This window comes from Vanacampus margaritifer, chromosome 7 (genome assembly GCF_051991255.1).
Source record: "Vanacampus margaritifer isolate UIUO_Vmar chromosome 7, RoL_Vmar_1.0, whole genome shotgun sequence".
In the NCBI taxonomy this organism is placed as follows: domain Eukaryota; kingdom Metazoa; phylum Chordata; class Actinopteri; order Syngnathiformes; family Syngnathidae; genus Vanacampus; species Vanacampus margaritifer.
The window spans coordinates 24,243,547-24,266,924 of record NC_135438.1 but is presented as its reverse complement, the minus strand read 5'-3'; the positions used below and the strand labels follow the sequence as shown (position 1 = coordinate 24,266,924).

The 23,378-nt window shown below is 37.6% G+C and overlaps 1 protein-coding gene across 5 annotated transcripts in view; it reads right to left on the bottom strand.

Moving 5' to 3' along the window:
• sorcs3a (sortilin related VPS10 domain containing receptor 3a) overlaps positions 1 to 23,378 on the bottom strand; it is a 300,196-nt gene that overhangs the window by 81,487 nt on the left and 195,331 nt on the right. For all 5 annotated transcript variants that reach the window (XM_077570516.1, XM_077570517.1, XM_077570515.1 and 2 more), the window contains 3 exons: positions 6,118 to 6,191; positions 4,679 to 4,743; positions 4,036 to 4,154 (listed from right to left, as the gene is read on the bottom strand). In XM_077570516.1, coding sequence (XP_077426642.1) covers positions 4,036 to 4,154; positions 4,679 to 4,743; positions 6,118 to 6,191 — 258 coding nt within the window. The remainder of the gene's footprint in view (positions 1 to 4,035; positions 4,155 to 4,678; positions 4,744 to 6,117; positions 6,192 to 23,378) is intronic.

Below are 23,378 nucleotides of genomic sequence, written 5' to 3'. Positions count from 1 at the left end.
TGACATAGAGCTATGTATTGTGGGGGTTAGTCAGAATTCTGAAAGTGAGAATTCCCACTTTAAAGTCAGAATTCTAAGAATAAAGAGAGAATTCTCGCTTTATTAAAGTCAGAATCTCAGAATTCTGAATTTAAAGACAGAATGCTGAGAATAAACTCAGAATCCTGCCAAACTTTTTTTCCCTCTTCACTGGCCCTAATCCTCTTCCGTACTTCATTGCCTCACTTGCAAGTCCGTCATCACACATTACACTGAGAGATCTTAGCATGTGAGAATCACTTGTATGGATAAATGTGTAATTTAAGTAGGACAGCTGTTATTGTCTATTAAATGCTACTTTTTTTATCCTGTGAGTTGTAGTATGCTCTTCTTCTGGGTCATCATTAGACTGGTTTCCCTTTTCTGAGGCTCTCCACAAGCTTTTTCTTTACCCTTTAGCTTGTCTGTGCACTTTTTCATGACTGCATCACAGGCGGGAGAGAAACAGTTTGACTTGTGCCCAGAGACAGAGGCAGGTGCTCCAGACTTATAAATTAATAAATAAATTTTAATATTAAATAAATCTTCTTTCAGATTGTGATTTTCAAACTCATATTTGTTCAGTCTCCCTGCACAGCTCGGTAACAAATGGCCCAAATGTCTTCACTCTGCACAAACCACATTTTAATTGGCTGCGTTCAGACTGCAGGCAAATCGGATTCCTCCTCAAATCTGATTTTTCGGGTTGACTGTCCTGACTGTTTTCAGCAAGTGTCCAAATCCGATCTGGCCCTGTTCAGACTGAGCCACATTATTGACCCATCTGACAGGTTGCTGTAGCAACGACGTTGAACGAAGGCGGCGCCCAGCGCATGTAGTGTTTGACGTCATGTGACGCTGTTTACCGCTCTCTACTTCCCGTTCCTCGCAAGTGCGTTAAACGGTTTTGTTTTATTTTTCATTATTTTATTTTTATTTAAAAAAAATACGACTATATATCTATGACTATGACTGGACACTATTTCGCTATTTTCGGTTGCACATGTGAAGCTCTGATGGGGTAGCGAGACCGGCATCAGCGCAAGTAACATAAACTGTCCCTGTGTTTCCGGTTGAGCATGACAGGAGCTGACGGGGCAGTGGAGCCAAGTAATAGACTGCTGAGCATGCGAGGAAACAGCCGGGCAGCGAACAGATTGGATATTGACAGCTTGGGTGCCTTGGTTTTGCACGCGTAGAGTGACGTCAGGACAGTCAAATTTGTTCTGATCAGACTGAGACGCATCCTGTCTAAATCAGATATGAAACTACCTCCCACATGTTTCAATCCGTCCCGCAAAAATCGCATTTCATGTGCTTTGTGACTGTTCACACTACAAAATAGCCATCCACGTTAAATCTGGATGGGCTAAAAATCGGATTTGGGCTGCCAGTCAATAGCCTTGTTCAGGCTATTGTTATGCAGCAACAAATCACACACACAATGTCGAATATTTGTAATTTGCCCAGAAGCCATGAAAGACTCAACATATTTGATAAAATGTGTTTTGGCGGAAACCCTTCAAACTTACAGTGAAGCCAAGCTTGACTAGGAAGAAGTGACACCCACAGTAATGTCCTATAGCAAGTTATTCTTCGCCTGGCGTAGTAAATGAACAAAATTGCATAGAATGATACAAAAAAGAGCTCGTAGCCACGAGGACCTAGCAGAAACATAGAGTGTATTTGGTGAATACTGCAGAAACAGTCCTACATGCAATCGAGGGAAAGAGCAGGAGATCGATTGGGAGATAACCAGAGGCAGTTTGAACTTTAAAAGGAATTGCTATGATTGATTCCCCACCGCTCAGGGTACGTTAATACAGCGTGGGCCTCTCTTTAACAAACACCAACAGAACAGTATAAAGTTAGACTGAACAAAACTGCCTATGTAATTATACTGCCTTTTGCTGTTGAACAAAAATGTATGAAACCTCATTTGCCCATTGTCATAATACATAATAATCATGATGTAGTGGAAATTACAATACAGTACAGACAATAAATTGCATCTGTGTTACTTTGAGTTTCCAGCATTACCATTTCAAATGTGTCCGTCACACTAATCATGATTAATTGAACAAACAAGGCAATGAAAATGTATGAGCATAGATAAATAATAAAATACTTGCATTAAGCACAAAGTTCTGTATGTTCCTAAGTTTTTAAACTAATAACATATTAAAACATTCCACCTAGGGTCCAACGAATATTGAATTCACATATTGATTTGGAGGGGAAGGAACAATATTACACTTGGATAGTGCATGGAGTGCATTACCACAAGTTTTGCGTTTGAATCTCAGCTCAGACCTCATTGTTCTCTGATTTGTTACACCATTAAAAAAAACATACATTAAACTGCCCATTTGTGTGTATGCAAGTGCAATTTTATTTAAAGGGGAAGTCAAGTAAACCATAAACTATACACACACGCACATACATGCACGCACGCACGCCACACACACACACACACACACGCACACACACACACACACACACACACACACACACACACACACACACACACACACACACAAACACACACTAATATGCTCCATGTGTCCCCACTTCTCCAAAACTATGGGTGTAAACAAAAACGGTTTGAACTGGAAAATATTTTTTTAATTTAAAAGATGCAAAATGTGTCAAATTGAATCAAATCGAATTGTTCCACTACGTATTGAATAGTCTTCAACTGGAAAGATATATCTTAGAAGGAAATGGCGCATTTATGGTACTGAGAAGTTCATTCAAATGTATGTAAAATGATAACAAATAAGTCATTGCAACATACCGTCTCATACCTTGTACCATATCCAATCAAATTAGAATTCCACTGAGTCGAACCGAATCTAATCGAGTTGCTTTCAAATTGAACTGTTCTTGAATGTTTCAAACCACCAAGGTTATTTTAGTTAACGCAAACTAACGAAAAAACGAAAACTTAAAAAAAATAAAATAAATTGTTAACAAAATAAAATAAAAGCAAAAATGCTTTTTAAAAATGAAAATGAACTGAAACTACATTTTATGTTTTCAAAACTAACTATAATTATAGCAATTATAGTCCTTTGTTTTAGTCTTTGATAGCTAATTAATTTAATACATGAGCCTTTGGGGACGATTTTAAATATGATTTTAAGTATATTTATTTTGATATTAACTGGAATAAAGATGTTTGAAAGTGTGTCACTCGGAAGTGATGTCATCTAGCAGCAGCCAATAGAAAAACACCTTCAGATGACATCGCTCCTAGGCGACAATTTTGCATGCTTGACTTTTGGCCCCGATGGCTCGGCTCACATGCTTTTCATTTAACTCAGCCGAAATGCAACGGTAGGTAAGAAATGTGTTACTTTTTTTTTATTTTACCATGGTGCTTATTAAATATTGCACACAACTAATACACATTTAAAAAAAAAAAGAAAAAACTAATACTGAAACTATATAAAACCAAACTAAAATCAAGCCTTAAAAAAACAAACTAATAAAAACTAAAAGAATCACCCTGAAAACTAAATTTAAACTAAACTAAAATGAAATTCCAAAACTAAACTATAATAACCATGCACACCACATGTATCAAAAGCCATATCGAATCATCTTTTGAGATACTATACACTGTATTCTGATTAATATTCTGTTTGTGGAATATGAATTAAGCAGCAACATCATCTCAAGGGGCTGCCATTTTGCTATTAACTGAAAATGACATGCTGTGTCCAAATTCCTAGCCGGTGTTCTCCAAAGCCTGACCTGTTTTCTTGGTTTGGTCATGTGACATTTGCAAGCTGAGCCCTTAGGCCACAGACTAATATATGATGGAATAACAATTAGTATTGGCTCCTGTTGTTGTTGATTATTATTATTAATATTATTATTATTATTATATATGTATATTGCCTTATAGCCAAAACATTGTGGTATATAACTTGTGCTCCCTATTGATACAAATAAACCTCTACATCCTAAAACAAAACAAAAACAAAAATATCAAGGTCCTTTAATACCCACCTGTATGAATATGTAGTCATCCTGAACTACCAATGAACTGATGTCAATGTATCCAGGGAAGGGGTAGTTCCTGTTGGCTTCTGTACACATCTGTGCTCTGCACGTGATATATTGCACATCTGTATATTGAAAATAAATAAATTGTGATGTAATGTTACCAAAATATGCATACTGTTAAGGGAGGACCATAATAGGCTACAAGTAAGCCAAAGCACAGTAAAGGATAACATAGAAAGCCAAACCAGTCCAGTAAATTTGATTGTGATGCTAATTTGTAATCTAACCCATTTCAATGTCTCACATTCTACAACTTGTTTTTTTAGTGCTGCATTCAATGTTTTGTGTACCGGATGTCAAATGAGGACAAATTTACATTTCTGCAGGCATGTGATTGACATTTTAATGCATTCTGACTGTTTCTTAGTCTAATCCCGCTCCTTTTGTGGTGGGTTCAAATAAGTACTTGAATTCCATAGTGAATAACTGCCACAAATGAAATCGCAGCCTGACTGTTATATAGGCATGCAACAATGCTGATATTCAGCTACATGACAGCAATGTCACTCGCTCGTTTGCATAAACATATCCACCAATTATTATTACTATTATTATTATTATGAATGCATGTGTAGCATAAACTCACTTCCATCCGCCGTGTGGGCCTCCATGTGGACAAGATCTGACTCCTTGTCTAGACCTGACACAGACCTGGGTGAAGATAACAGACGGATCACAGAATTATTTGACACAAGATGGTAATGAATAAAGGACCATGAACTGAATAAAAGTGTTTTCTGTGGAATGAGGAATACTGTATAAGATTATATTTATAAATTAATCTGAATGAAAATTAACACAACAAATCCACGCCTGCTTGCCTTCAGTAAAATGCAACATAAGCATTGATTTCCCACCCAGTGTGTCATGGATAATTAGTTTGCGGTGAGAGATCATCAGGTGTGCCACAGGAAATTTTCCAAATTCACTTAATTGGTCCGTAGATTATTCTTTTACTAAAATGTTTAATACATCTTTGGTCAACTGTCTATGTCGGTGACATATAGTGGCAGTGATCTTCCACATATGGCAGAAAGTAAGGTAATTAACCCATTTACATTTATTGTTTGGTGGTTTGGTGGTGTGCTGAGGGATGTTTTTAAATTTGGCTCAGTAAATGTTGGGGAAAACACTGGTATAAAGTAATGAACATACAGGCACAACTTTGTGGGTGATAAGGGGACACCACACTCAGTCTGTGTTAATAGCCTCGGTGTGACACTAACTATCTTGGAGTCTGAGGTCATTGTGGGAAAAAAATACTGTTAACTCATTCACTCCCAGCCCTTTTTTACTGAAGCAACCCCCTTCACTCCAGGTTGTTTTACTGGATTTTGACTAATTTTGCAAAACCCACAGAATATTCTGTTCTATTTCTATAAAAACATGGAACCTACCAAAAGAAAGATGAGTCTCTTCTTTCATCAGGAAAAAAAGTATATTTCTAACTGTTTCTGTTTTGAAGCAATTAGCATTAGACTATAGCTAAGTTTCATCATAATTCACAAGCCTGTTTAAAACAAAAAGAGCTTGTTGCAACATAGCCCTGTTGATCTCTTATACTCTACTGCAACCTGTTGGCCGTTTTTGTAATAACTACCATTGCTTCAACCGTTCTCTGCAGTTGAGAGGCATCAATGCCCTAGCATAAAAAACAAACATAAAAAAACATATAAATATGTCTTTGGGAAACTTAAAACATTTAAAATTGAACATATTTATACGTTTTGGGGAGAAAATTAGTTAATATATGTCGTTAATTTATTCATTAGATGCCAACTATAAGATATATACAGTATGATAAATTAAGTAGAAGGCCATCAGATATGATGTTGAAGGAAAAGATTAATACCTGGCTAATTGTATCAAGATTAGCAAATTCAAAGTCAAAAGTCAGTCATGCATTAATACCATTTTTACTGTGACAAAGAATACAAATGAGAGTATCAGCATTCCCACATATAAGCAGAACTTTGTCAGAGAGGAATGGAAAGAATAAAGTGAAGCAAAAAAAGGTTGACTCACCAATAGAATCTAGTAGGGGTAACATGTTCATGGACAAGCTGCCATTTTCTCCCAAAGTCTAACGAGCTGTACAGCTGTAGATAAGAGAGTTAAAACAAGAAAAATTAAAAGTTAGTAAGAAAAATGTATGGTTCTATATGAATGTGGCCTCAAATTAGAGTAGCTAATTTAAAAATTTAAACAATCTTGAGTCATGGCCAGGTGATTCCAGAATAGAGGTTAGTCTGGGGTTGCAAACTATTATCCGCACTGAATTGCTATCATCATTATCAACTGCCCATTCAAGCATGCATACTGTCATAGATAATTGTATTTTGCTCCCCCTCGCTATTAGAGGGAGAGGAGTACATTATAATTATGATAATTAAAAACTGAAATATAGCCACTTATACATAATCTTTGTAATTCCATACAATTGCAATCAGTGAATGCTATAAATTTAATAATATCTGCTTACAAAGGGTTTTTAAAATAAAGTCTACATGTCAGACAGTTAGAGGTCTAGAGACGATTCCAAAAATTACAATGTTTGCTGATGGTGACTAGTGGAGTAATGCCAATTCATTTCAATCTACGGTGGGAAGAGTTGTTCAGACCAAACTAAACCATCTATTAAATATTCTTAGTATATACGTATTTAATTTTGCTGCCTAATGATGACACCTGGGGTATTATTTACATGCATTTTGTACATGTACAATTGCAGGTTGTTCCAGGTTTTTAGTACCTCCAAGCTTAGGACTATGTATCACTTCAAAGCACATTTATTGTAAATATTAAACAATGAAAATGGGCACTTAATGTGCAACGTAAATCCCACCAACATTGAGGAAATTATTAAATCTAGGAATGTGTCAAACTTTTCGTTTCATTTCATGTGACACGTACGATATTTTGAAAGAAAGGCCAGTTTCAACAATACTGTAGCTATGAAGAGAAGATAAATAAATGTAAAAAGGGAAGAATATCACCAGGAGTTGCAGATAGAAATTCGGCCGCAATTCAGTGAATTCACAACTTGTTGGTTTCACATTTTACCTTGACTAAATTTTGACTTTAACACTTGTGTGAAATATTTATGGTAACAATAAGATGCATTTGGTGTGTCACCTTGGTAATAGACCATAATTTTATTTTAAAGATTGTATGTGTTCATCTTATCATAAATAACTTATATTTGGAATTTAATTGTACTTGTCTGTATAGTTAAAGGGGACGTCAACCTGTTTTCTGAAGCTGTGCCGTGACAGGTCATTCATTACCTGAACCCTGAGCAACTTGTGATGTCATTTTCAGTCAACAGCAAGTAGCAAAATAGATGTCAACTAAGATAGCTAAAACAGCTAGATTTTGCTGCTTAACTCATATTCCACAAACACAATATGAATATAATATATTATTATTATCAGAATGTCGTGTGTAAAATGGTAAATGGTACTTCATTTATAAAGCACTTTTCCACCTTGCAAAGCCCTCAAAGCACTTTACATTTAACTACTCATTTACCTACTGATGACGCAGCATCAGGAGTAACTGGGGGCTCAGTATCTTGCTCTAGACGTGGTCACAATGGCATGGGATCAAAACCCACAACTTCTGCGTTGGGAGATGACACTGAGCCACGCCGCCCAAGTGTGTAAACTAGTCGGGGCACATATACCATTTAGGGGTGGGCTATCTGGCAAAAACAGAATAATACGATTTTTTAAATGATTAAATCACAATTTAGATTTTATCACGATTTAGTTATTTATTTTTTTAAATATGAAAGAAAAATTACATTACACATGAAATAAAAGTAGTATTGCATTATTAGGCTACAGGTTAGTTTGTGAAAATGAACATGGTAATAATAAATACCTTTTGTAAAGAAAATTTTAAATTCTAAAGCAGCAAAATGCCTGAGAAAAACAATAACAAAATTCACTTTTCAGTTTTCAAGTCTTTCAATGTCTTGAAGGATCTTTGTACAGTTTGGCACTTTTTTACTCGCGACTACCACCTTTAGCCCAAAGAGTAACTGCAACATCTGTGTCAGGCTCGTTCATGGTGTGCGTACGTGCACGATCTTAAAGCGACAGCCACAGTTGAAAAAAAAAGACATGACTTCAAATGAGGTAAAATAATAATAATAATAATAATCCCCTCCCCAAAGAAACTGTGGCGTGTGAGTGTCCGCACACTCTACTAAAAAGGGAAGATAAAAGCTGCTAGGTGTAGTCAGAGTAAAACAGTCAGGGCTCTTCGTACTTATTTGGGCATTGGTGGAGCATGAAAAAGCTTTAATATTATCTTTTTTAACTGCACAATTCACCGTTAAAGTACACACAACTTGGCTGGTATAAAGTCATGGTAAAAAAAAGAAGAAGAGCAGCACGTAAACACCAAATTTAAAAAAATGCTGATGGTAGCAAAGTAAAAAGCACCTTTTATAATTAAAGGTCAATATTGTAGCAACCCTTGTGAGTGGGTCACAGGTTATGTAGCTTCTCATGGTCTGAACGGACCTTGAATGTAACAGACTTTTTTCTTTTTTTTCCTGATATGTAGCCATTGTTTGATTAAAATGTACAGTGAATGACTTGAGGGCTTTTGAGAAACATGAGGATACCCTTGCTGTATTTCCATTTATCCCGGAGGTTAAGGAATGGATTCTGTGTTAGCTGGAAGCATACATTTGTAAAGACTTTTGTGAAGTTGAAGTGTCACGGTAACCCATGAGCATCTGATATGCCCTGAATTGGCTCTCTGATTCTTCTACCTTCTGTATAAAAAGGTTCCCTGCTGGAGCATTTGGAATGATGTAACACTGAAGCACACAGGACACCTCATCTCTTTGGACAGTGACATATGGACCAGCAGGCACAGCCTCCACACTCTTTTCATCAGTTCATTGACATCCTGGATTTTAAAACCTCTGAGCTGTCACACAGTATGCTTTATAGTTTCCTACTCATACAGATAAATCAAATGCATGGTCACTCAGCTGCCATACGACTAGGAATTTGGCGACTGACTTAATTGTACATGTTTATTCAGGAAGAGCAGGCATCATATTCTTGAAGTTTATCTAATTGTTGACGTCTTGTGTGGACAGTTAGATATTTAAAAATATGGATGGATGGATATATATATATATATATATATATATATATATATATATATATATATATATATATAATGTCAAAATATAGCAACCGTAATGAAATTAAATGGAAATAAAAACAGGACAGGTAGTGTTTTCTCTGTGAGGCCTAAATTATAACATAACTGCTTAAAGCATGTAAAGCACATTTAGTCAACAAATACAAAGAAAACAAACCTTCACAAGTATGGAGCCACAACACTGACAATAAGATTTGGTATTGGAAAAAAAAAATTGTCATTGTGGAAAAAGCTGCATTGACATTGAAACAAGTATTGGCATTGGAAAACAAGTATTGGCCTTGTAAAAGGTTGTATTGAAAAATAAAATACAGACATAAAAAAACACTTTTCTTTAAGCATCTTTTTTTGTATTATGATGTCTTTTTCAATGCCAATCTGCAGATTTTGTTTACACTCTCTTTTTTTCCGGGTGTCACAGGTTTTCAGTTTCAATTTTCCACAAATGCCACAAGGAACATATATAACCACATATAACCTTGTGGCTTACAGGCGGTTTAGAAGTTCCTGGTGAACTTGTATCCATGAGTATTGCCTTTAGGCAACAAAGGGTGCGCTCCCCTCTTCTGAAAAGCTGGAAGGCGTTCTCGCGGTCAAAGCCCCGCCCCCAACTACAACCCCGCCCCCCACTTAAAAACACTGGCGATAAGTGGAAACTGAAAAAAAAGAAGTGAAACTGAAAACCTGTGACACTCGAAAAAAAACAGAGTATAAAAAAACTGCAGATTGGCAGTAAGTCGAATTTGTTTCCGGTGAGGGTTGGACTCCGCCAAGGTTGCCCTTTGTCACCGATTCTGTTCATAACTTTTATGGACAGAATTTCTAGGCGTAGCCGAGGCGTTGAGGGGGTCCGGTTTGGTGGCCTCAGCATTGCATCTCTGCTTTTTGCAGATGATGTGGTGCTGTTGGCTTCTTCAAGCCGTGACCTCCAGCTCTCACTGGAGCGGTTCGCAGCCGAGTGTGAAGCGGTTGGGATGAGGATCAGCACCTCCAAATCCGAGACCATGGTCCTCAGTCAGAAAAGGGTGGAGTGACCTCTCCGGGTCGGGGAGGAGGGCCTGCCCCAAGTGGAGGAGTTCAAGTATCTTGGGGTCTTGTTCACGAGTGAGGGTAGGTTAGAGCGGGAGATCGACAGGCGGATCGGTGCGTCTGCAGTGATGGCAAAGCTCTCGATTTACCGGTCGATCTACGTTCCTACCCTCACCTATGGTCACGAGCTGTGGGTCGTGACCGAAAGAACAAGATCCCGGATACAAGCGGCCAAAATGAGTTTCCTCCGCAGGGTAGCCGGGCTCTCCCTTAGAGATAGGGTGAGAAGCTCGGTCATCCGAGAGGGACTCAGCGTCGAGTCGCTGCTCCTCCACGTTGAGAGGAACCAGTTGAGGTGGCTCGGGCATCTGGTTCGGATGCCTCCTGGACGCCTCCCTGGGGAGGTGTTCCGGGCATGTCCTACCGGCAGGAGGCCCCGGGGACGACCCAGGACACGCTGGAGAGACTATGTCTCTCGGCTGTCCTGGGAACGCCTTGGGGTCCCGTCGGATGAGCTGGCTGAAGTGGCTGGGGAGAGGGAAGTCTGGGCTTCCCTGCTAAAGCTGCTGCCCCCGCGACCCGACCCCGGATAAGCGGAAGAAGACGGACGGACGGACGGATTGGCATTAAAAAAGACAAAAAAATAAGCTTAAAGAAAATCGTGTTTTTTAATGTCTGTATTTTATTTTTCAATACAACCTTTTACAATGCCAATACTCAATGTCAATGTCAATGTAGCTTTTTCCACAATGAACATTTTTTTTTTCTCAATAATCTTATTTTAATAAATCTTATTGTCAGTGCTGTGGCTCCATACAGAAGTCAGTGGCAAATTGCAGTCAAGAAAGTCCATAATTTTCCAATTTTCTCCTGTGTGATTGATCCTCGTGTTGTAGAGGCAAAAAACGTCACCAATAATACGGTAGCAGCCAGTTTGTGGCGTCATGCTTTGTACATCACAGGCAAGTGTGTTGCTGAAAAATGTCTTTCACAAACATTGAACAATTTTTGTTTAGTTCAGTGGTTATTTTGACGTAACCAGAAGCAACTCTCCTGCGAGCGTTATTTCGCTGTCAATGTCTCCGATTGGTCAATCAGAGGAGCGAGAGATTCTTGGCCTGCCGTTGAATGCTTGATTGCTTGTAGACATTAACAAGCAGTTATGAATAACACAAATTTGTACGTTTAGGCTGCTGCAGGATCGCCGTCTCTTCGAGAGCACTTAGCTTAGCGACCAGTTAGCATCACAAAGTCATGTCAACTAGGTGGCGAGTTGCCAGTCACAGTAAAATAACCACCATTGTTTATCTTGGCCAAACAATACGCGAACACTTCAGAATTATCCAACCACTGTCTGCTTTTTTAATACATTTTTTTGGTCATGAGTAGTGCTCCAACAATGTTCGGTTGAAACTTTTGTCCCTTTTATGCGGAAAAACACAAGCAGTTTTCATGTCCTCCTCGCGTGTCTTTAGCCTGCGCATCCTCTTAACTTTCACTGCCACTGACGTTAAAAGACGTCAAATAAAAACCTACGGAGGGCTGCCAATGACGTTAAAAGACGTCATCCAATTTTTTAATTATTTTTTTTTTGAAACGGGTGCTGGCAAGCCTTCCGCATCTGTTGTGAAAGTTTCAAGGAGGTCTGTTGTGCCTAATGACTATTTTTGGCCCCTAGAGGGCAGCGATGACTCTCTTTTGACAAGATCGGGTGGGCGTCAGTAGAGGCGGAGCTAGAGCGTCGAGCAGGAGATCAGAATGGAAAACAAAGGAAAAATGGCGACCGGTTGCGAGGAGCTCACGCCCGAGCCGTTTTTTTCAAAGACCAAAAGCATCGACCAACGCTAAAACGCTTTCTGATGAAAGATGAGAGTCCAATCTTTCATTTGGTAGTATGTGTGTTTCCATAGTCCAAACACAACATTTTCTGTGGACCTTGAAAGATCAGTCAAAATGCTTAAATCGGCTGGCACTGGGGACATCCTGTTTCTGAAAACGTCTGGCAGTGAAAGAGTTAATGGTAACAGTTTTCCTGCACAATTTGCAAATTATTGTATTTTTGCATCATATCTGACCACTTGCAACCAAACAACCTCCACACGACAAAGGTAGCTCCCTCCCACTTTGCCGAAGACCTGACAGAACTGGCTACTCACACGCTCTGACATTGTTGTTATGCAGCAGAAAACGACACTTGTACGTCCAAATGGAAACGATCACGTATGATGTTCCGAATTATGTGGTCACATCCCTACTGTCAATTTCGCGATATTTCAAATTTTTATCACCCCAAAAAATACAATATCGTACACAGCTAATACAAAGTGTATGTGCTATTTGGACAGCACGGTTCAAAGTGGCATATTTTTTTAAATGACAACTTTGTAAATTTCATTAAATACTTTATCAATACTTTTACAGATTACAGAATAAATTATAAAGTGGCTTGCAAATCAACATTACTACAAAATACACATCTAATTTGACGCTTGATATCATTAAACAAACTCCAATGATCATGCAAAATAGATGTGTGTGTTGGTGAGCAAATAACTGTTTACAAATCTTATATACTTTACATATAAATATTACATATCCATTGCACCTGCTAAAGTAGATAGACAGGTTTTTAACAACATAATCATTTTTTTTTAAATTAAGGCAGAGCCAACACATAACAATTAAAAATCATTATGTGTACAAATTGTTCTTGTGTGTACTTCAAGATGAACAATACAGCACACCACACACGTCACAAGATCTGCCACAAACAATAAACAATTGTGTTCCCCAAAATAGAAGTCTTATGCAATCAAATCTGACATAGTAGCCAGACTCGCCCGTGAGAGGCATGGAGTGCCACAGGGCACCCATATTGCCCAAAAAATATACTTCTTCTTATCTAGTACTACTGCCATAGCAGTTTCTTTCAAACCCTTATAGATGTAATTTCTATTACTCAAAACACGTACAGTAATGTATAGAGTATGTAAGAAGCTAGAAATCATGACCAATATATATATATATATATATACTCTTGGTACATTAAAATGGTATGTTAGATTAAAGCAGGAAAAATTATGAATTTATACAAATTGAATATATTTTATGTCACAGGGTTATCAATCGATTTATTCTAAGATCACCCACGGTACCCAATCACCTTTAGCTGTTATATATTGCAAAGTACTTCATACACAAGTGCATTACAAAAAGGATTTCACACAATATTCTTCACATAGGGGTTACAGTTAGTGGATCCCATTCAATGTCATTCGGGATTACGTCCTACAGTTGATTATTTTAAGCTTTGGTCTGTATTTGATTTTGCTTGACACAGCCTCTTTACAGAAAACAAATCTCCATATGAACTGAGTTGAATCAAATACAGATGGAATTAGATTTAATTTTAAGGCTAGTCTCAGAGTGAAGCTTGCATACAAGTCACTGAAGACTTTGATGTTGATTTGACAGTTTTGATTTGGATGAAAAGGCATTTAATATATTTTGCTCTTGCAATTAACTACCTTTAATTAGTTTGTGAGATGAAAATGAAATGAAAAAGTGGATGATAATAAATTACTTTTCTACAGCCCTACTTCCTTTAAGTTCAATGAGGAAATCAACGGTTGCAGTGATGTGGACATGTCCCTTTGGGCGCAAAATGACAGAATTTCAAAAAAAAGCCCAACCTGCTCCCACATACACAGCAAAGAGCTAACTGCTGCTGGTTTCTATTGCAAATACATAAAGGCTACTTTTTAACTGTGAAAATTCAACTCCATCTTCTAAATATAACAACTGCCACAGACATTGCTAGTGAGGATACAAATCATACATTTCTTTAGCTCACATCATTAGTGAAAGTTCTACTATGAAAAGGGAAAACAGAAAGAGACATTCTCTCACACAAACAAAAAAGCAACCAATTTGTGACAGGGGGTCTCTGCAGGACTTTTTTATTTATTTATCTGTGCCATCATCAAGTCCCATGAGATTGCCATGGTGCATGTGGAAGGCTTTACAAACACGCTGTTTTCTACCGGCAGTCGGTATGCTCTATTTTGCAGTGATAACAATACATTATTGCAGAAAACAGGGAGGTAGAAAGGTCAGTACCACTGCATGTGCTTCTTAGTTTGTTGTATTATTTGCAAATAATAAAGGTGAAATGCTGGAATCACGGTGCTAATGCCTCAGATGTCAACAGTGTTAACTTACATGTGACCAAGGTACTGTATGTGGCAGTTGAAGTGGGAATTGACAAAGTATGAATGTCTTGTATTTACAATTAATCAAACAAATCTTGTTTAATAATATGAAAACTGCACATATTGTGGAAAAAAAAACCTATCATGACATTAAATGTCATCATAATTGAGAGGGATTGTAACATCATGGCATTGTTTTTGTAAATTGGAAGGCTCATGCATGAAAGAGTCAAAAGATATGTGGACGTCTCTTGCATTATAGATTGTTTTGTCACATACAATTACTATAAGTTACTTTTATCACTTGTACTTAAGTGGACAATAACATATTTCCTGGTGTGCACGATCAAACAGCTTTTGTTGGCATAATCTTGACATGAGCAGGCGACTGGACGGCTGGTTTGCTATGATTAATGGTGCGCGCACAGTACACAGAGGTTAGGATAATAAAATTGAGGCTGTCTTGGGAAAGTCTCTCTACTTTCCACAGTATCCGTGCTCACACTTGTAGTTCAGTGGTCTGGTTTGAACCAATGTTTTAGTTTTAGTTTATTTTTTAAAGGTACATTGATGCATATTCGGTCTGCTTTGCTCAGCATTTAAACTCATTACTCTTATTTGCTCTAAAGAAAAACAAACCATTGCATTAAATTAATGGGAAGCAGATTTTAAAGGCAAAACTTAATCTGATCATGTTTGTTTTTCAAAATTGGAGGTGGCCTTTTCTTTTCCCGTGTGGCTAGTTGGCCACAATATCCTGGTCTTTCCATTGCCAAGGTTGCCAATATGAAGCCCGAGAGTTTTTCGGCAAAGCTCATCAGTAAAACGGCAAATATTTAGTTTGATTTTAGAAGGTTTGGCTACTCTAATAACATGGTAAAGAAGAGTAGCTCTACTTGTTTAAATAGATGCTTTTACAGTATTGAGGCTCAGGCAGCAGATGATGACACTCAAGAGTTACAATACAATTTAACTTGGTCAGTGCCATTGAATACAAAATGCAGGAGTATTCCTTACGTTTTTTTTTGTTTTTTGTTTTTTTTTAATCACCAAGTGCCCCCCCCCCCCCTTATTCTTGACACCCACTGATTGAAAACTGAGTTTTCTGCCTTTATATTTTGTGTTTGAAAATCTCCCTGTTTAGACAAGCTATATATACTTGTCATATACAATATTATTTAAAAAGAATCAGTGTGCACCTCACGGCACTGCAAAATTTGACCGCATTTTAAGAATAAAAAGTTTTCAGTCAAAAAATTTGTTTTTGCTTTAGCGCATGAGCTGAAACAAGCAAGCAGACAGCCCAAGCAATGCCCAATCCATTCACAAATTGTGCTGCTTCCCAGTCTAATCATCATAGGTGTCAGTTTCTTAAAGCAAAAGTTCAGTTGAGTCTTTTGATTTTTCATCATGCCTGCCAGTCCTCAACCAGGGCCAAATTTCTTGTATATAGGCAAGGTGTCCGCGGAAATGTTCCCACACAGTCAGTCAAGCGGAGCGCTTACCGAAGTAACACAACAACATTTACAGATTTTAAAACTCAGTGCACACAAAAGACGCACCTCATTATTAGGCGCACCGTTGACGTAGTTTAGCAGTGTGTGATTGTCACACCTATTTTGTCCATGGCACGCTTTTGAGCGGGAAATCACTCGCTCAATCAGGAGCAGGTATTCGCACAGTCGCCCAATCAGGAGCGACCGTTGGCACACTCGAATACACTATGTACAGTATATTCAGGCATGACTGAGACGTCATGAACACAACACACATGAAGAGAGTGGAGAAACGCAGGCGCACAACGCAGCATATAAAAAGGTGGAGTAGACAAGTATAGCTCCGCGTCGTCATAAAGTCTTGCGTATTGCTCAATTCAGTGCGTGCCGAACTGTAACCCCCGTATCGAACGATTCAATACAGATACACGTATTGTTATGTATATGTGTGTGTGTGTGTATATATATATATATATATATATGACACTTCTTGTACATATGTGATTATCTAATCACTGAAAAGGTAAAAATATGAGTATATATATATATATATATATATATATATATATATATATATATATATATATATATATATATTTGTATGTATGTGTATGTATATATGTATATATATATATATATATATATATATATATATATATATATATATATATATATATATATATATACTCATATTTTTACCTTTTCAGTGATTAGATAATCACATATGTACAAGAAGTGTCATTATCTCTCCATTGTGAGGGCAAGAGCACTGTCTATGCTGTCCTGATCATGTGTTTCAAATTAAGTCCATTAAAAGTACAGCGACAAAAGTGCGTCTGCTTCAGTTCAATGGTGCGCAGAAGAGATCTCGCAGCCAGAGACAGGGATGCTGAGCACTAAAGGTACTTGCCATCTGGAGAATCAGTGAGCTGAGAAATGCACTGCAGCAGCTGGAATGCATTTCAGGATCCAATTCAATACCACGTTTCATATTGGGCAAGAATGATGAAAGAAGTGAAGCTCTTTCAAAATCTAAAACAGCAACAGTAATCGGAGATCATGCTTTGTTGAAAAAAAATGATGCTCAAAGAAGCAGCCAACCAGGAATGTGCGTGAAAGCAGCCCACCAATCAGGAGCGCGCGTTTTTCCACAGCTGCATTTGCATATGCAGACAAGACAAGACACAGGACTCAAACTCCTAAAACGTCCGCGGAAACAGCCCAACAATTAGGAGTGGGCGCTCACACAGCAACAATTGCATATGCCACTGATAGTAGCTTGCCTCCGTGACTCAAGGAAGCAGCCAACCAGGAACCAGCATGAAACTAGCCCACCAATCAGGAGCGCTCATTTGCACAGCAAAATTTGCATATGTTACTGATAGCAGCTTGCCTCCGTGTCTTGGCTGGAGGGAAAACGTTGAGTTTCCGCCCATAAACATCCCGGACAGGCTAGAATAAATCCCTCGGACCATACCTTTAAAGCAGGGGTGTCAGACATATGGCCCGTGGGCCGGATCAAGCCCGCAATTGGGGTTTAATCCGGCCCGTAACGATTTTGTAAAGTAAAAAAAAAAAATTGTAATGTCGGACCAATTACTCAGCTGGTCACAATCAAAACATTTAAATGCGTAATTTCACAAGCAGTCCTCAGATGAGCAATGCAACAATATATATATATATATGCAAAACAGGTCGATTTATTTAACACGTCCCGAACTCATACAGGCAAAGTGTTGCCGCGTTCCATTTCCATTGGTGTTTTTTTTTTTGGAACAATTACAGTTGAGCTCCTTAATTTAGGGCTGGCCCACAAATAGCAAAAATCTGCGTATAATTGACGGCAATTTTTTTTAAGTTATATACCATTATTTTACCGATCTAGCTCCCTTGATAATATATTTTCCTCTGAGCCCCTGTGCTAATATGAGTTTGACACCCCTGCTTTAAAGTATAAAGTTTTTCATTACGTTGTTTTGAAGTGATCCTGAGACTTTACCGACCCCCAGCGACTTTGTTAAAAACGAAAATCTTCTCCCTCACGATCACTCACATCATTTAAGTAATTCTGGCATGCATGATCCTTTCACACACTACTCAGCGGTACAGGATATTGCTGAAACTGTGTGCACTGTCACACAGGTGTCATGGAATCATGCATTCAGAAAATTTGATTTGCGGTAATGTCAGGACCAGCAGTGGGTGCCAAATATAAAATAATTGTTGGATAATTTCTTACAATAAAACAGGGCAGGAGAAGTGCAATATTAGATGTTAGACTTCAAACCCTCTTTCAATTGCGCACTTACTTACTACAGTAACTACTGGTCCCACCAAAGCTGGAAAATTTTAACCAGAGATCCCTTGGACATTTTTGAGTCATACTGCATATATGAAAAAACTTGTATTGTTTACCAACGGGACTTGCACAGCATGTGAATTCACCACACTGCAAAATATAATATAATGTAGTCAAGTACTACAGTATGAACTGTTTAGTATGTCAAGAGACAGAATTATTATTTTTTTATCCATAAAAATATTTACCGACTGCAGGTTGTGGGTTTGAATCCATGCTCCGGGTTATCTCTCACATTCCAAAAACATGAGTGGTAGGTTAATTTAAGACTCTAAATTTACCTTAGATGTGAATGGTTGTTTGTCTATATGTGCCTTGTGATTGTGTGGTGACCAGTTCAGAGTGACCCCATTTTCTACCCAAATTCAGCTGGGACAGCCTGATACGTAGCCATGACCCTAAAGGGAATTGGTGCAAAAAAATAGATGTATTTAGAATGGCAATAAGTAATCCTAAAGGCAAGCAACCAAGGATTCAATCACATGTTGTTTGAGAAAAATGCCCTTTAGAAGAACTTAATAGCAAAAACCTCTGTTAAAAATTAAAAATGTGAATGCTTAGAATGGATTGACAAGGTAAACCTACATAATGTCCTCTATTGTTTTCCCCGAATAGACATCACCATATTTATGAGTATGTTCGGCCATTATATAATTCAGCTAAAAATAACATACATTTGCATCATTAGGCTCGATTGAATTAAATTATGTTTGCATAGTGAAGGACTGAAGGGGGATTAGAGTGCTACTTTCTGTTTTCTTTTTAAGTGGGTTGTTCCAAGTAAAACCGGCTACAAGAAGTTTTGATTAATGGCACATTAAAACATTAAAAGGGCTGGAGACGCATGCGCGAGATGCTGTGATTATCGCGAGACCTACAGCGAGACCGGGACACCCCAACATGGCAGCGCCCTGCTGCTAAGATAGAACTAGCTCTATTATGCTAAACTAATTCGAGTTTAACCATCATATATCTTGGCTTTTCTCTTTTCTCTTTCATCCGACAGATTTGGAATACCATCCAACGTGGAGGACCTCGAACGCTTCATTGACGGTTATTTTTACAACTGCGCGATGGAGGACTCTTCCGTCGAGAAACCGTCTAAGAAACCCTCTAAAAAGAGAAAGAATGACTCAGCGACGGACACGACCTAACCACTACCGAGGTCTCGGTCAGTATGCTGGAGTCCATAAATAAAAAGTTAGAGGTCCTCTCCCTAATCTGCGAGGAGGTGAAAGGATTTAAGGTAAGTATGGAATTCCTCAGCCAACAAATAAATGATCTCCAACGCAACAATGCCGAGATACACGCTACACTCGTGACTGTTTCAGCCGAGTTAGAAACCATTAAAAAGGAAAATAAAATGCTAAAAGAAACTATTCTGGATGTTCAATCCCGTAGCATGCAGGATAATTTAATATTCTTAGGTATATCCGAGAACACCTCTGACAATCCAGAGGTTGAGATAAAAAAATTTATGACGACATCGTTAAAAATTCCTCAGGAGACGGTAAATAACATCTCCTTTCACCGGGTACATCGGCTTGGAGCCCGTAGGGGCAACAACGGGGTCTGTTGCCTATTATCGCCAAATTTGAGCATTTTAAACAAAAAGTATTTGTTAAAAGTAAAGGACGGGAGCTTAAAGGGACCTCATTTGGAATGAATGACCAATTCCCTAGAGAGATTAATGAGCGGCGAAAGGTACTGTTTCCTATAATGAAACAAAATAGGCAGGAGGGTAAACGGACTATGATGGTCGTTGATAAACTATACATCGATGGCCAACTATTCCGGAACCCCAACTCCACTCCCTGGCTGTTCTAATTAGCATCGATGGAACTAAACTTTGTTTGATTATTAGATGTATACATATACATATAATGTATATGTGGTTATAAAACCTAAAATATGAATACTCATTATGTTTACGCTATATTATAAATATAATAATAATACATAACTATATCTAAAAGTAGATTTAAACAAAAAAATAAAAAATCTCGCTTGGGTTACCAGTTACTGGTGTATTATAATGTTGTTTAACTCCCCACTAACTTCCTTCACTTTCACATCCCTACCCGTTTTTTCACTGTTATATTTACTTACACATTTCCTTATATTTTACACAAATTATATAAATCACCTAACTACTTTGATTCTATCCTATAACATGCCAGTATTGACAAATGGCCTATGCAGATATTTACACAGGACTGAGCCTATATTGTTTGTATGCATAAATTAGTTCTGGTTTCCTGGAATGTTTGTGGCGCTCGCTCACAGGCAAAAAGAATAAAAACTTTAGACCATCTCTTAAAATTAAAAGCAGATATTAGCCTCCTGCAAGAAACCCACCTACAAAAATCTGAAGAAAAATTACTTATTGATAAGAATTTTAGCCAAGCATACTCTGCCCCTTATAACAGCAGACAAAGAGGAGTCTGTATACTCATACATAAGAATTTACTCTTTACTCTAAATAATATAATAACAGACCCAGAGGGCCGATACATTATTATTCAGGTAACTATATTTAATAAAATATATACACTTGGCAATTTATATGCCCCTAATAATGATGATCCGGCCTTTTTCCATGAATTTTTCTCTCAGCTGTTTGATTTAGCAGCGAACTCTACTATTATTATTGGAGGAGACTTTAACACAGTCTTAAATCCATTAATAGACCGTTCTCATAACACAACATGTATAAGGCGATTACAATCGACTAAAGTAATAGGGGAATATATGGATGATTTTGGCCTCGTCGACAGCTGGAGACTTAAAAACCCAAATAAGAAGGAATTTACCTTCTTTTCCGCTGTACACCGGTCTTTTTCAAGAATTGATTATTTTCTTACAAATAACTCTATAGCTGATAAAACTGTTACAAAAATACATCCTATTATTATTAGCGACCATGCACCAGTCTCACTTTCCCTACAAGTTGATTATACCTTTAAACCACCACCAACATGGCGTTTTAACATCTCACTGCTAAACGATGCAGAGTTTGATAAAATTATAAGGAAAGAGTGGGCAGACTTTTTGGAAATAAATGACTCTCCAGGCCTATCGCCATCTCTTCTCTGGGAAGCTGGGAAAGCAGTAATCAGAGGTAAAATTATATCATATTCATCTTATAAAAAGAAATAGGATCAAAAATTTGAAAATGACTTGGAAGATAAAATTAAACAACTGACGGATGAGTACGCAATAAACCCAAATGACCAAATATGGACTGACTTACAAAATACAAAAATACAGTTAGACGATATGCTAACTAAAAAGACAGAGTTTATAATACAACAATTGAGATACAACAACTTTGAATATAATAACAAATCAGGTAAATTTCTTGCAAACCAACTTCAACGCAATCGGGAAAAATCTCTTATAACGGCTATTAAAGGGACAACTGGTGAATGTACACAATCACCAGAAGAAATTAATCAATTTTTTTATAACTATTATCGCAACCTATACTCAGAAACTAACAAACCTAACCCTGAGCATATTGAGGCATTCCTCAGTAGCTTAAATATGCCTCAGTTAACTACTGAATATAAAGATATGTTAGAAGCGCCACTTACTATGAACGAGTTGTACAGTGCTCTAGATAGTATGCCTAATGGCAAGGCACCTGGCCCAGATGGTTATCCGGCTATATTTTTTAAGCACTACTGGCTAATGCTTGCTCCGCTATTCTTAAGAGTAGTAACAGAAATTAAAACTAATGGTTACATACGTCCACACATGAATACAGCAGCAATTAAAGTTTTATTAAAGCCAGAAAAAGACCCCACCCTTCCATCAAGTTACCGTCCGATTTCACTAATTAACACTGATATCAAAATTATTACTAAGGCTTTCACATCTAGACTAGAAACAGTAATCTCGACAATTATACATAGCGACCAAACAGGCTTTATTAAAGATCGTCACTCTACTAATAATATTAGGAGGATCTTTAACCTTATTAGCATGTCACAGCGGCATGATAAGAAGGCAGTTATTATATCGTTGGATGCAGAAAAAGCTTTTGACAAAGTTAACTGGTCCTTCCTCTTTGCTGTTTTAAATAAATTTGGCTTTGGGAAATCATTTATCCACTGGGTGTCAGTATTATATGATTCTCCCAAAGCTACAGTTACTACTAACGGGATTATATCTAAGAGCTTTATTTTACAGAGAGGCACAAGACAGGGATGCCCACTATCCCCTTTATTATTTGCAATATTTATCGAGCCACTTGCAATAGCCATACGCCAGGAAAGAAGGATTCAAGGAATTCACTCTGGGGTAACAGAACATAAAATTAATCTATATGCCGATGATATTTTACTTTATTCAGAAAACCCGGCGATTTCGTTAAGGGAAGTATTTAACTTAATAACTAAATTCTCACAGTTGTCAGATTATTCTATTAACTGGACAAAATCAACACTTCTACCTATTACAGAAAATTCATGGAACCCTGCAAGCCAGGACCCACATTACTCATTTCCTATAGGTAATTTAAAATACTTAGGCATAAAAATCTCACCTAAATTAACTGATTTAATTCATTTAAACTTTTCTCCACTTCTGGATAACATTCATAGTGATTTGGAACGCTGGAATAATCTTCCTATTTCTTTAATAGGACGAATAGCCACCGTTAAAATGAAAGTTTTACCTAAAATAAACTATTTTTTCTCAATGATTCCATTTAAACCTACGGCTAAATGGTTCCAGTTGTTGGACTCAGCCGTTACAAAATTTTACTGGAAAAAAAAAAAAAGCAAAGATTAGTCTATCTACTCTTCAGAAAAGTAAATCCAAAGGTGGTCTAGAGGCACCAAATTTTATGTACTACTATATAGCTAACCAGCTACAATATATCATTCTATGGGCACAACCCAACAGAGATACTAACTGTTGGCTGGAACTAGAACAGAAGGATTGTAATAACCTCAGACTTCTAGATTTACTCTTTATTACAACATCGATTAAGCG